Genomic DNA, 12,435 nt, shown 5'->3' with positions numbered 1-12,435 from the left:
TTGCAATTGCATGTTATAAAGTCTGACTTTTTTCCTCAGAATTGGACTTTATAAATCGCAATTGCTAGTTTATATCTCACAATTCTGAGAAAAGAAGCAAGAAAAAAAGAATTTGGGGGTATAAACTCGCAATTGCAAGAAAAAAAGTCAGAATTGTCAGAATTTTTATCTCGCAATTCTGACTTTATTTCTCGCAATTCTGAAAAGTCAGAATTGTGAGATTAAAATAAATAAATAAATAAAAAATCGAAATGATCTTTTACTTATTTTTTATTCCATGGCGGAAACAAGCTTCCGCACATCCTGCAGGTAAATGTACATATGCTGTCAAAAAGTTACATGTGTCCAAAAAAGGAGAAAAAAAAGCATCATAAAAGTATTTAATGACACATGCATGTTCAAAATCTTTTGAAGCAATATGATAACTTTTGTGATGAACAGACCAAAATTAAAATTGTTATTCGCTGAAAAAGTCTCAACTTTATTATTTATTTTATTTTTATTTATTTATAAAATAATCGACCAATAACTGTTATGATAACTGATATGGTTAATATCGACCATTAACTGTTATGATACCAATATATTGTGTATTTTAGTAATTTTATGATAAAACTGGTACTTTTTTTGTCATATTTAAAGCTTGACACCCCTTTCGCTGTCATTGGATGGAAAAGAGCATAAGCATTCAGCCTAACATCTTTTGTTTTCTAAGAACGAAAGAAAGTTATATGGGTTTGGAATGATGGTAAGTAATGGTTTTCATTTCTGGGTGAAATAACCCTTTAACCAGATCTACATTTAAATCCTAATCCACTTTTCAACTTCAGCTGCCCTCAGCGACATTTTATAATCCTAAGTTTACGTTCCTACTCAGGCTTCAGAAAACACGGGGCGTGAGACACTAAGGAAGTCAGAGTCTGTGTTTTTATGTGTGCGAGGAGAGAGTTATGCAAGTTCATTGGTCATTAACAGTTTCTTCACCTCCAAAAGCCTCTCTACACTCCTCCAAATCTAAACACGCACAACTATTACCTTCATAAATCCCTGCTCTTTCTGCCACAAACCCTCTTTCAAAAACAAATGTTCTCTCTCACTGTCACACACACACACATGGCCATGGTTCACTGGCTCTGTGCACAGTCTTCCCTGTATCTTTTTGTCTGTGGGCCACAAGGCTTTGTTTTGTGAAGAGAAATAACAAAAAGCGACCCCCTATTCCCTGACCCGCACCGCCTCTCGGCTGCTCTAAACCCCTCACACACATTCCACACAGTGCCCGGGTCAAAGGCCACGACAAGCACAATAACGAGTTAAAAAGGAAAGGGACGGACCGGGTGAAGTTCATTCACATCTCAAATCCAGCTCAGAAGAGAAAGAGGGATAGAGAGAGAGAGAGTTTGAGGAAAAAATGCGCTTTAGGGACTGTATTCTTTGTCTAAGTGAGCTGAGGGTATACTAATCACATGTATATGAGGAGAATTCACCCGACCTTTGGAGTTGAGCATCTACAACAATGGTATCAGCAAAAGCTGATTGTGAGGCTGCCTGGTTCTGGAAGTATTTTTCAACATTTAAAAAACCTTGAACCAAATCACCCACTATCAAGTTTGTGTGCTTAACAGGGAACAGATGCAAATTATCAAACCCTATTTTACCAAGATGTGGGAGTATCATGCAAACATCATGCAAACATGGTGACATTCAAAAAAACACAAAATTATCTTCTCTATCTTCTTTATATAGCGCTTTTTACAATGTAGATTGTGTCAAAGCAGCTTTACATTGATAACTGGTACATTGTTTGGCTGCACAGCAGCTCTTAAAGAATAGTGTCAATGCAGGCAGATCAAAGCACTGTTGAATATCAAATGTCAAGTCAAGTGTCCCCAACTAAGCAAGCCAGAGGCGACAGCGGCAAGGAACCCAAACTCCATCAGGTGACATTAGGTGGCAGACAAGTGGCAAATTGGTGTTAAAATGGAGAAAAAAACCTTGGGAGAAACCAGGCTTAGTCGGGGTGCCAGTTCTCCTCTGGCCAACAGTGTTGACAAATCTGGTCAAGTATGAAAAATGACAAATGTTAAATTAGTGTACAACTTACCATGTTTTGAACATGGCTCCTCTAAAGACTGAAATGATGTCACTTCCTCTTGATCATATATTTTAAAGAGACAGTTCACTTTTATTTTGAGATTGGTGTTTTTGAAGTTTATTTTGAGTAATTGGTGTTGTGGACATAAATGTTATATAAATGTTATTGATCTAGCGTACACATTTTATCAGTAATGTTTTTTGTCCTTCATTGTTTCTTAACAGTCAACATTACTTAACTAGCCTGCAACTCACCACAAATCTTCTTGCTGCAATTCTCATTTCCAAGCTAACAGCAACTTCTTTGACTTGTAGATCACTCTTCAGCTATGTGGGTACTGAAGTACTTCACTGGGAATTCAGCACCAGGATTTTAAAGTTGAAATTGCACGGCCTGTTGGCTTTACAGAAGCATATATCATCCAACGACCTCTCTGTGCTCATTGTAGGTCTGTTTTGAAAAGTTTTTACGTTAAATCAATTTCGCTATGGAGACTTTAAATGGGATTTTTACCTCCGGAAGCAGTCTGTTGTGCTCTATTGTTTGTATTGTGTGTGAGGGCACAATCATAAGGGCACTTGTGTGAGAGACAGTGTGTACTTGTTGAAATGAGTGTGTGGGAGAAAGTAAGATAATTAAAAGCTGTTGTGGTCTCTGCACAGAGCGTGTCTCTAGAGGAAGATGCTAATCTTTACGAGCGTGTGTGTGACCTGTGTCTCTTAGGGAGGATGTCTGTTCTGATGGAATGCTGACCTAGAAACCAGAGCATGGATAATCCTGACAAGATCACAAATCTCATTCTGTCACCAAATGGATGATGTGTGTGAGCATATTTGCGGTTGTGTGGAACGATAATGAAAATTACATTTTATTGCTCTGTTCCAAAAACTAGAGAGCCATCTATGGGGACAGCATTTTTACATAGTTACACTCCTGACAGGAATGCTCTAGGTAACTTAGTTATACTGCCTTGTAAAATATTCCTAAAACGTACCTTTATTCTAAAGCAGCACTGCATGTCTTCTTTGTGAAGGCAATCACAGAATGCACTATGGCAAGCTGAATGGTAAAAAAAAAAAAATCAAGATGGCAGATGATGTTGATTATAAATAAACATAATTAAATTCAATACTTAAGAGAAAAAATAGCTAAAATATCAAATCGTTGAACATTGAAGAATGTTGGTCCCTAGAATGTTCTTGGAACACATACATATAGGCTAAAAAAAGTGTTTTTTTTTTTTTTTTTTTTTTTTTTAAAGAAAATAAAACAATCACATTAAATGTTTTAAAAAAATGTTCTGGGAACATTAAGTGGTTCCCAACAAAAAATAACCAAATGAGAACCATACACTAGTTTACGGAGCCCCTAAAGGAACATGGTGATAGAAAAAATATGAGATGGGAGGGAAAAATAATAAGTCAATGCTTTTGCATTCTCACGCAAATGTTTTGCGTTCCCCCGAGAAACTTTGCATTCACTCGCAAAACCTTTTGCGTTCCCCCGCAAAACTTTGCGTTCACTCGGAAAAACCTTTTGAGTTCTTTGCAAGCGAATGCAAAGTTTATCAGTGGAACGCAAAGTTTCTTTGAGGAACGCAAAACATTGTGAGAGAACTCAAAAGTATTGACAAATAAATTTTTCTCAAAGGGACATGGTGGTGGAAATAAATGAGATGGGAAGGAAAATAATAAGTCAGTGCTTTTGTGTTCTCTCGCAAATGTTTTGCGTTCCCGCGAGAAACTTGAGCTCCTTGCGAGCGAATGCAAAGTTTCTCAGGGGAATGCAAAAGCATTGAAATAATTTTCCCCCTCCCATTTCATATTTTTCTTTAGGGGCTCCTAGCTATTTGTATGGTGTACAAAGTTGCTGCACATGTAAAGCATTTTTAATATCACTCACTTAGTGATGAGGTTTCATGACGGCTAGAATGTTGCCTTAAAAAAAGCAGTTGCCTATGTTGGCAGCAGTCTGCAAGGAAACTTACTATATTTAGGATCAGAGTTTGTGTTGCAAAATCACCCCCCATTGCCCAGTATTATGAACAATATTAAGTGTATGCTAGCATATGCACACGTGTGTATGTGATGCATTGATGATACACAGATGGTGTGAAATCTGTTCATGTGTTTAAAAAAAACAGATACTCCTGGTATGTGTCAGAATATCAATAGAACTTTACAGCAATGTGCGTGTTGACGGTTATGCAAATGTTGATAGGGAGCCTCGTGTGTAACATTCGAGTTAGTGATTAATGTAAGACTAGCTCCAGTGTATGTAAGGGTCAATAAACAGAAGAATTTGAAGGGCGCACACCATACATGCACACGAAAAGATTCAATACTAACCTCTAGCCTCTAGCCAACCCCCTTTAATTCACTGGCGAGCTCTCCGCACACACAAACAGACGAATGAAAACAAACACGGGTGCACACAGTTTCGCTATCTATGAGGCCCAGACGGACCTTCTCCCCTCAGGCGGCCATTAGCAGAGTGAAGGTGAGTTTCAGAGGAAGAGGAGTACACACCGTATGATATGACCTGTCAATCATGCACACACACACAGCCTCAGAGAAGTATGCGAAACATTTTCTGCATTTAAATTTGAGTATAATGTCATATTGTGCGGGTACTGCTTTAATAACGCAGCGGTTTTGGGCCAAAGTGTCTGTCGGTGGAGACAGGTATGGCTTTTGATTAAATATTTGAATCGAAGGAATACTTTTAATCTCCGAGTGAATGAACCCAAAGAAAATGAATGATATCGAAACTGATAAAATGTTACAATATCTTGAATCAAAGCATGTGTGTCCATCTGTCTTAACAGCTTCATCTCTGACAGCCTGTCAATGGCCTTCTGGCGTGGATATTATTGGACTGAAAAACAACTCTATCACACTCTGCTAGAGTCTGTTTCAAGAACAAACAGACGCTCAAACGCAGCAGCCGTCGGTCCTTATGACTGTACTGTGAAGGGTCATGCGAGGTTTTGGTAGTGAGGGGTTTTTACGGCGCCTGTCAAAGTGCCTATTTGATTTAGTGCCCTGACTTGACGGGGGCAACACATCAAACACTGATATAGAGATGAACCAAGAAGGAACTTAAAGGAAGACAGAATGAACGAAACCAGGAGGGGAAGGGAGTGATTGTGCCATTAAAATGCCAGTGATGTCATCCAGCACTTATTACAAGCCAGCAGCAAACCACATCGACTCAATGGACAAACAGAGTAACAACAGAGGTGGAATGTGGGAAGATATTACGAGATCAAGTGAGCGAGATGGAATAAGTAAAGAGGGAAATCTAACAATGCAAGGTCAAAAACTGCATAAAACAACAAAAAGTGTTAAAAACGCCCTCTGGGAGATTTGAGACCATACTAAAGGTGAATGATAGCCATGATAAACTAGCAACTTTTCAGTTTTATCATTGAGTTTTACTGCATGGAATGCAATCTTTATTTGATATAGGGTTGGAAAGAGAGAGAAAAGGGAGTTAAAAGAGAGGTCTGGTAAAGGAACAGGTGCACACACTGTTTCCCCAATGTCTTATCTCAACATCTTTTTAAACATTAACATTTATTTAACATTGCCTCAATGTTTTTATAACATCTCAACAAATCCAAACATCAAGTCCCGTCCAGTCCAACTGGACTTCTAAAACACTGAAAGTCTTCTTGCCTCCTGAAATCAGCATTGTTTATAGAAATACTGTTAAGAGTTAAACAGTCTTTCACTTTCAAGGCATTTCAAGTTATATTAAGTTAGTTGATAATATTTCAGTGTAAACAAATAAATCTAACAGCCATTATTAAATGAGTGTGTAAAATGCTGAAACAGGGTTTGGTGTTCTTGTGTGGTCGCTATTGGAATTTTTTGGTTAGGTTTTGAAATGCTTTGGGTGGCTTATAGGTCAATGCTAATCAGGCCAGATGGCTTGCCTTCGCTCAACAGAGAAGCTGGACAAAGAAAAAAAAAATCCTGCCTAACCCGTGGCATGGCTATCCGAGGAAGTGCTTTACGTCTTAGGATTCAGGCAGTCGAGTATATCACATAATGCTGGTTTAAAGGAGAATTTATACATGGCTAAAGACACTAAAAGAAGTATGCATAGGCTTGACAATGGTTCCTCCAGGTCTGTAGGGGGCAGTAGTAGGAAATACATCCCTATTGAATACCACAATAATAGACTTCTGTATGAAAACTGCTTTAAATAATGACAACAGTCTCTGTGAATGGCTGTACATCAGAAAACTTTGTAAAAATAAAATAATAATAATAAAAAATCTTAAAATCTTCTGCCCATTCAAATAAGTACTGATTTCGAAGACATAACTCAAAAAACAAAGCAGAATAAAGTTCTGCTTCTAGATATTTAGTTTACTTGCTAATAAGTGTCTTAAATAAAACTTTATATCTTTTTTAAAGATTTTATGTCTTTAGTGATTTAAACACAGCGTAGTCTGATTCCCAAACAAATGACTCTGAATGTTCCCTATTAGTGAATAATAATAATAAAAAAAGAGACTCACTTACTGAAAAGTTATTATTTTCATCATAAGGCTTGTGGGGCTTAAATCAGTGTATTTCCTGGCTTAACGTTCATATGACAATGTGCAGATAAAGATACACATTTTTTTTTGTTTGTAATGTGTCATTTTATAAAAATGAATTAATGTTAATATGAAAATAGGAAATCTTACCAATTTTTTGACTTTAGTCTTTTTATTTAATACATAGTTAGGATTAATTATTGGATTGCATTTATGCCACCATTAAAAAGTCTGTGAAAAGTCAAACTCCATTTAGCATTAGACTGATGAGGATAGTAAATGCAATAAAAAAAAATTGCATTTCTTTTTCCCCCCAAATATATTTTCCTCTGAAGCACTAAAAAAAAAATCATCAATGGAACTGTTAAGGGGAATCAGAACCACAATTGTTAAATTCTTTATGGTTCCCATTGCTAGTTACCATGGCCACGAGTAGGGTAGGTTCCTTCATTTAGACTATTCTCATTTGCTCAATCTACAAATGAATCAACACTGTGGAAAGCAAAAAATTGTGAAAGAACAAAAACATGAAAAACATCCCATAGCAAAAAAAATCCCATAGCAAAATGATAAAGGTGCCATTTCTGGTTTCTAGCCATTTGACAACAAGAAATCCAATAAATCAACACACAGAGAGAAGTCTGAACCAGGAAGCTCAGGTCACTCCGGCCTGTAACATACGGTCTCTTCTTACATCTCCTGATGATGTCATGTCTCTTCCAATGAAATAACTCAGGTGAACTGTGGACCTGAAGCCTCAAGCTGGCACAGGGTGATGTCAGAGATGGCCTGAAAAACATCACCCGAAATGTGAAAATGAGAGTCGAAACGAGATTGTAACCAAGCAACGGGTATGTGTAACACTCAAGAGGATGTGGAGAGTTTGTGACTGAGTTAATTTAGACGCACAGTTGCGTTGTCCGTCTTAGTCCTGCTGTTTTCAGTCTGAATCACAATCACAAAGCTTTGAAAAACATACAAATGCACAGCTGGAGTCCATCTGTGGGGGTTAACACATGAAACTGCTGTAATGTGAATGTGCGTGTTAAGTGTGTATAAGTTTAGTATTGTGTGTCTACGGTAAGCAAGCAGTTCATCATGGCATACACAGTACTTCAAAAGCCCGGGCAGAAAACGAGAAGCCCTCAAATCATCATATAGTGACGGACTCCCGCACAGCTCTGAGGGTTTTTTCTTCGAACGCTTAACTTTGACCTCCAACCTCTCGGAAATCTCAGAAGAGTCTCCATCTGAAGTAGTCGATCATCCATCTACACCTCCTCCACATGCGATTCCTGCTCCTCACATAAAAATGTTTAAAAAACCTCAAAAACAAACACCCAGGCGCTGAGGAGTTGTGATAGGAAGCTGATGAAGTGGAAGGAATGAAAAACTGCTTCTTTGATGCACAATAAATAAATCAGACAGAGGTCTGAGTTCAGAAAAGACAAACATTTACAATCAGATGAAATGAGAAAAGGAAAATAAAGAGGGGTGAATTCACTAAACGGTTGCGTGCGGAACACTCTGCGTCTCATTCACTAATCATCCACAATCCAGTTTAACAAGCCACAATCTGCACTGGAATAGTATTTAAAATATTTCGATACGTTTTTTTTTTCACTTTTTTTTTTTCTTTTTAGCACAAACATGCCTCCTTTTTATGCAAATTAGCCTTATTGTAGAATGCACAAAAACATTTTGTAATACTGTAGATCCTGCCGACTACGCCAAAAATGTTAAATCCTTCCAAAGCGCAAGGAAAACTGGATCCAGTTTCTTCACCAGATCCCATCAGGATGACATCTGATTTGAGTGGTATCGAAAACTGACAAAAAATGCAATTAGCATTGTGCTAATATTTAGATGTTTTGTACATTTTCTAGTGATAATGGCAGCAGAAATTCATCAAATGATTATCAAGTTATGGAGAAACTGAACCATATTAAGATGCACAATGGAGTGTGAAAATATTTTTGGCATTTTAAAAAGTCTGGATCTTAGTGATGGTGTACAGTCTTAGCAAAGTATGGCAGATTGTGCTAGGCTGCAATTCAGCCTGCAAGATAGGGAACTACTGTGGTGTAAAAATTGTGTTCAGATCTCTTGCTTTAGTGAATGGGGTGCTAAAACAATGCAGACAGCATGTGCAAATAAACCACACAATCAATGCAACGCAATTAGTGGATTTCCCCCCAAAGTTTAAAACCGTATTAAGTGTTTATATTATTTATACAGGTATTTTTTTTCTAAAAGTATGAATCACTTAAAAGTCTCACTCTCTACTGTTTGGTTTTCAGGATAAGCACAATAATTCAGTTCCGACCATCAGAACGGACGTATAAACTCGTCTCAAACAGGCATGTGAAGTACATTCACTTGCACCTGAGCCCATGTGAAATCCGTGATCTGCCCGCCTCACGTCGCACACAGAAACACACACGTGTAAATAACCGCAAACACGCTGCTATGACATAAAAGCTGTATTTACCGCTTTTCTAGACGGTACGATCAACTCAACTTCAGGTCCACGTTCTAGTAACGCATATAGGCTCTTACATATAGAGTCACTTGAACATAGCGAACGTGTGTGAGGTTCGATAAAGTCAGGATGGGTTGTCTTTGTGTTCGCTGATCTCATACTTTATAGTAAATATTGGCTGGACTCTGAGGGGGCATCTCTTGAACGATGTAAACGGGGTGTCCGTAATCGCCGCTGACTTTTTCGTAATGGGGGCAGTATGCAGAGTCAGAGGTCCGCAGGGGAATGATGATATCACTAGGCTCGGAGCCGTTATTGTTGCCCCCGCCAGCCCCAGTTGCCGCCCCGCAGGAGCTGCCTCTCTTTGGGGTAAGAGAGGACAGTGTAAGGGCAGGGTGGTGAGTTTCAGAGTGCTTGGCCTTCCGTCGGCGGTAACACACCACAGCAATCACTACAGCAATCAGGAGGACAAAGGCTCCCCCTGCACCACCGGCGATTAGGGCGATGTTAGAGACGGATACGGCGCCGCTGTCTCCCCTCTCACCAGCCTCACCTCCATCACCCCCTTTAGATCCACTTTCTGTATCTGAAATAGAAAAGATCAGATAAATCAATGCTCGCATGGACCAGACATCCACGTGCAGGACTTTTGAAGTTCACTTCCTATTCGGCTTTATCTTCTACAACAAACATCCTGATAGTATTTAGATTAGATTCGATTTAATCCATAACTAGCTTTGATTTCAGCCGGCTTGAGTTCAAAAATGCCTCATGTTTGGCTTCAACACTGCTGGTTTCTTAAATGTTTACCTTATGGAGATCAACCAGTGCAGTCTAAGCCTCTAAGAAATTAAAAAAAGCAATTCAAAGAACACTAGACAGTGTGTTAACATGACAACAGATGCATATGCAGATGGTATCAAGGTTAATACATAAATGTAGTTGAAAGCAGATTTCAGTGGGATTTTCACCATTAAAATTGTTTACTTGACATCTTTCTGAGCTCTGGGATAGCGTAATCCTGGGTTAATGTTGCTCCATGTTTCACACTGTACATTTTTAAACCCGGGTTAACATTCTATGTCAGGGGTTTTAGTATTATTTATATGCTATAGTATTTATTAATATTTTGAATTAGCAATTATTTTTATATTTTTAATTTTAGTTTTAGTAATTTTATGTGCTTTTGCTTTCATTTTTTAGTTTTTGCTTTTTAAAAATACTTCAGTTTAGCTTTAATTTACAACTTGAACTTGAACTATTTCAGTTAGGCCCCAAGGCAAGATTTCTTATTTTTGTTAAAGTTTTTCCATCTAATATTTATATTTTATTTTACATTTATTTAACTTAACAAACACGATTTTCAATAGTTTTAGTTAACACTAACAACACTGTTCATATTTGCCTATTTATGAGATTTAAACATCAATAGAAACACCAACACATAAATCCACCACAGTTGTCAAAATTCACCTAAAATAAAATACTACAAAAATAAAGACAAAAAATTACCTGGGGTTCTGCTGTTAGGTCGGCCCGGATCAGGTTTGGGCTTTGGGGGAAGGCCATATGCAGCTATGAAAGCAAAAAAATTACATGATGTGAAACAAGCACATTTTGATGCATGGTTCAATCACTTCAATTATGTGAGCGAGTGTGCTGGTATCGACACAACATTTATTGAATTTTGTCTGGAACTCTCCCTCAGTGCATACTGTAGGTTGATTCATTGATGTGCTTTTGGAGGTGATGATACTCACTCTGTCCCACTTTGAGAATCAACTTCATCCCTCGTGTCACGCAGACGCCTCCTCTCATGCTGTCGATCCCTTCTTTTGTACCGTCAGAGGTAGCTTTGGGAAGAGGTTGAAAAAACCAGAACAATATTAACGTCAAGGATTTTATTTTATTTTTTCAGCATTTCAGATGTTGTGCAACGAAGGCTGACTGGAACCCTGTGGCTTAGCAATAAAACACTGGTTTATGACTCTCCATTACTTCACAGCAATGTGCAGCCACTCGCTCATGTAAAGCAGTGTTTCTCAACTGGTGGGTCGCAACTCAAAAGTGGGTTCCGAGTGGGTCGCTGAGTATGCAGTCAAAGAAACAACTTTTATTTTTAAAGAAGTGCGTGAAAGCTGTTGAATCTTCTGTCAGACTCAGTTTAAGTAAAGAGTGTTGAGAAATTGTTCAGATGAGATGTTTTCAGGTAATATGTCAGTGTCATTATTATGTTATTTTTGTAATTTGTTATGAAATAAAAAAAGTTTCCCACCCCAGAAAAATGAACTTTCCTGCCCTGTCAGAAGGAGACGCACACTGTATATCACTTCTCTATATATAAAGAGCAAAATAAATTACGAGCATATAACGTCGTAGTTACATAGTTAATTTACATAGTTAATAGTAAATTATGAAATTATCAAAAAGTACCAATAAATTATATAACTTGTACTTCGTATTTTAGCTGGGAAGGATTTGCATGCACGTATGATGCACATTCTATTCATCAGAAGCAGATTCCATGTTTTATTAACAGTTTATGTTAGTATTGTGTATTTACCATGGTAACAGTTGTTTAAAATTTATAAAAAAATTGGCTCACGGCCTAATGACCATGGGAAAATGTGATGTAAATGACTAACAAGCATAACTGGCACTTTCTACGAATACAGTACAATTTGGTGTAGAAATACTTTTTTTTATTTTTCTATTAATCATCAGAGGCACAAATCATGTTTTTTGTTGATAACAATGAGATATGTTTAATAAACTAACATAAACTAGCATTAAAAGTAGCAGGTTTTAAACAAATCACGTCTGTATCCCCCTTTAAAACTGTGAATTTGGCCTGTTTTAAATAGCAAACAATTAAGTTGATATAACCTGTTGAATTGACATTTTATTCATTGTAGTTGTTATTTGTTATTTGTACAGCGATTTAAACAATACACAGTTTCAAATCAGCTTTTCAGACTGGATTGCTACGTATATTGTGATATGTATCATTATTGTGATAGAAAATTACCTTCAAATAACCCACCATTCTGCTAGAAAGTTACTCCAGTCCATAATTTTTAATAAAAATCATTTTAATAACTAAAAACAACATTTATCTAGGTTCCATATTTTGCACCCAATCCTGATAACACAAGGTTTTCCCTCATTACAACTCTAATTTTAATGTTTATTTAATGCCTAAATAAATAAATTCTTACAAAACAGTAAGGTCACATTTTTTTTTTGTAAGAGTGTTTCGCCAAATTCACAAACCTCATAAAACGAACTAAAATAAACAACTCATGT

The 12,435-nt window shown here is 37.4% G+C and overlaps 1 protein-coding gene and 1 long non-coding RNA gene across 3 annotated transcripts in view; one reads left to right on the top strand and one right to left on the bottom strand.

The window, feature by feature from the left end:
* The first annotated feature begins 827 nt into the window (after window positions 1-827).
* Window positions 828-7,281, top strand: LOC127520397 (uncharacterized). Its single transcript, XR_007932102.1, has 2 exons — window positions 828-4,594; window positions 4,923-7,281. It is a non-coding gene; the product is annotated as an uncharacterized LOC127520397 (long non-coding RNA).
* Window positions 7,282-7,712: 431 nt separating this feature from the next.
* The window catches only part of efnb3a (ephrin-B3a), a 42,782-nt gene continuing 38,059 nt past the window's right edge, over window positions 7,713-12,435 (bottom strand). For both annotated transcript variants that reach the window (XM_051908432.1, XM_051908431.1), the window contains 3 exons: window positions 10,890-10,982; window positions 10,642-10,704; window positions 7,713-9,715 (listed from right to left, as the gene is read on the bottom strand). In XM_051908432.1, coding sequence (XP_051764392.1) covers window positions 9,285-9,715; window positions 10,642-10,704; window positions 10,890-10,982 — 587 coding nt within the window. In that variant the 3' untranslated portion in view covers window positions 7,713-9,284. The remainder of the gene's footprint in view (window positions 9,716-10,641; window positions 10,705-10,889; window positions 10,983-12,435) is intronic.

Source organism: Ctenopharyngodon idella, chromosome 10, assembly GCF_019924925.1.
Source record: "Ctenopharyngodon idella isolate HZGC_01 chromosome 10, HZGC01, whole genome shotgun sequence".
In the NCBI taxonomy this organism is placed as follows: Eukaryota; Metazoa; Chordata; class Actinopteri; order Cypriniformes; family Xenocyprididae; genus Ctenopharyngodon; species Ctenopharyngodon idella.
Note: the sequence above shows the minus strand (reverse complement) of the source record. Positions and strands in the feature narration are given on the sequence as shown.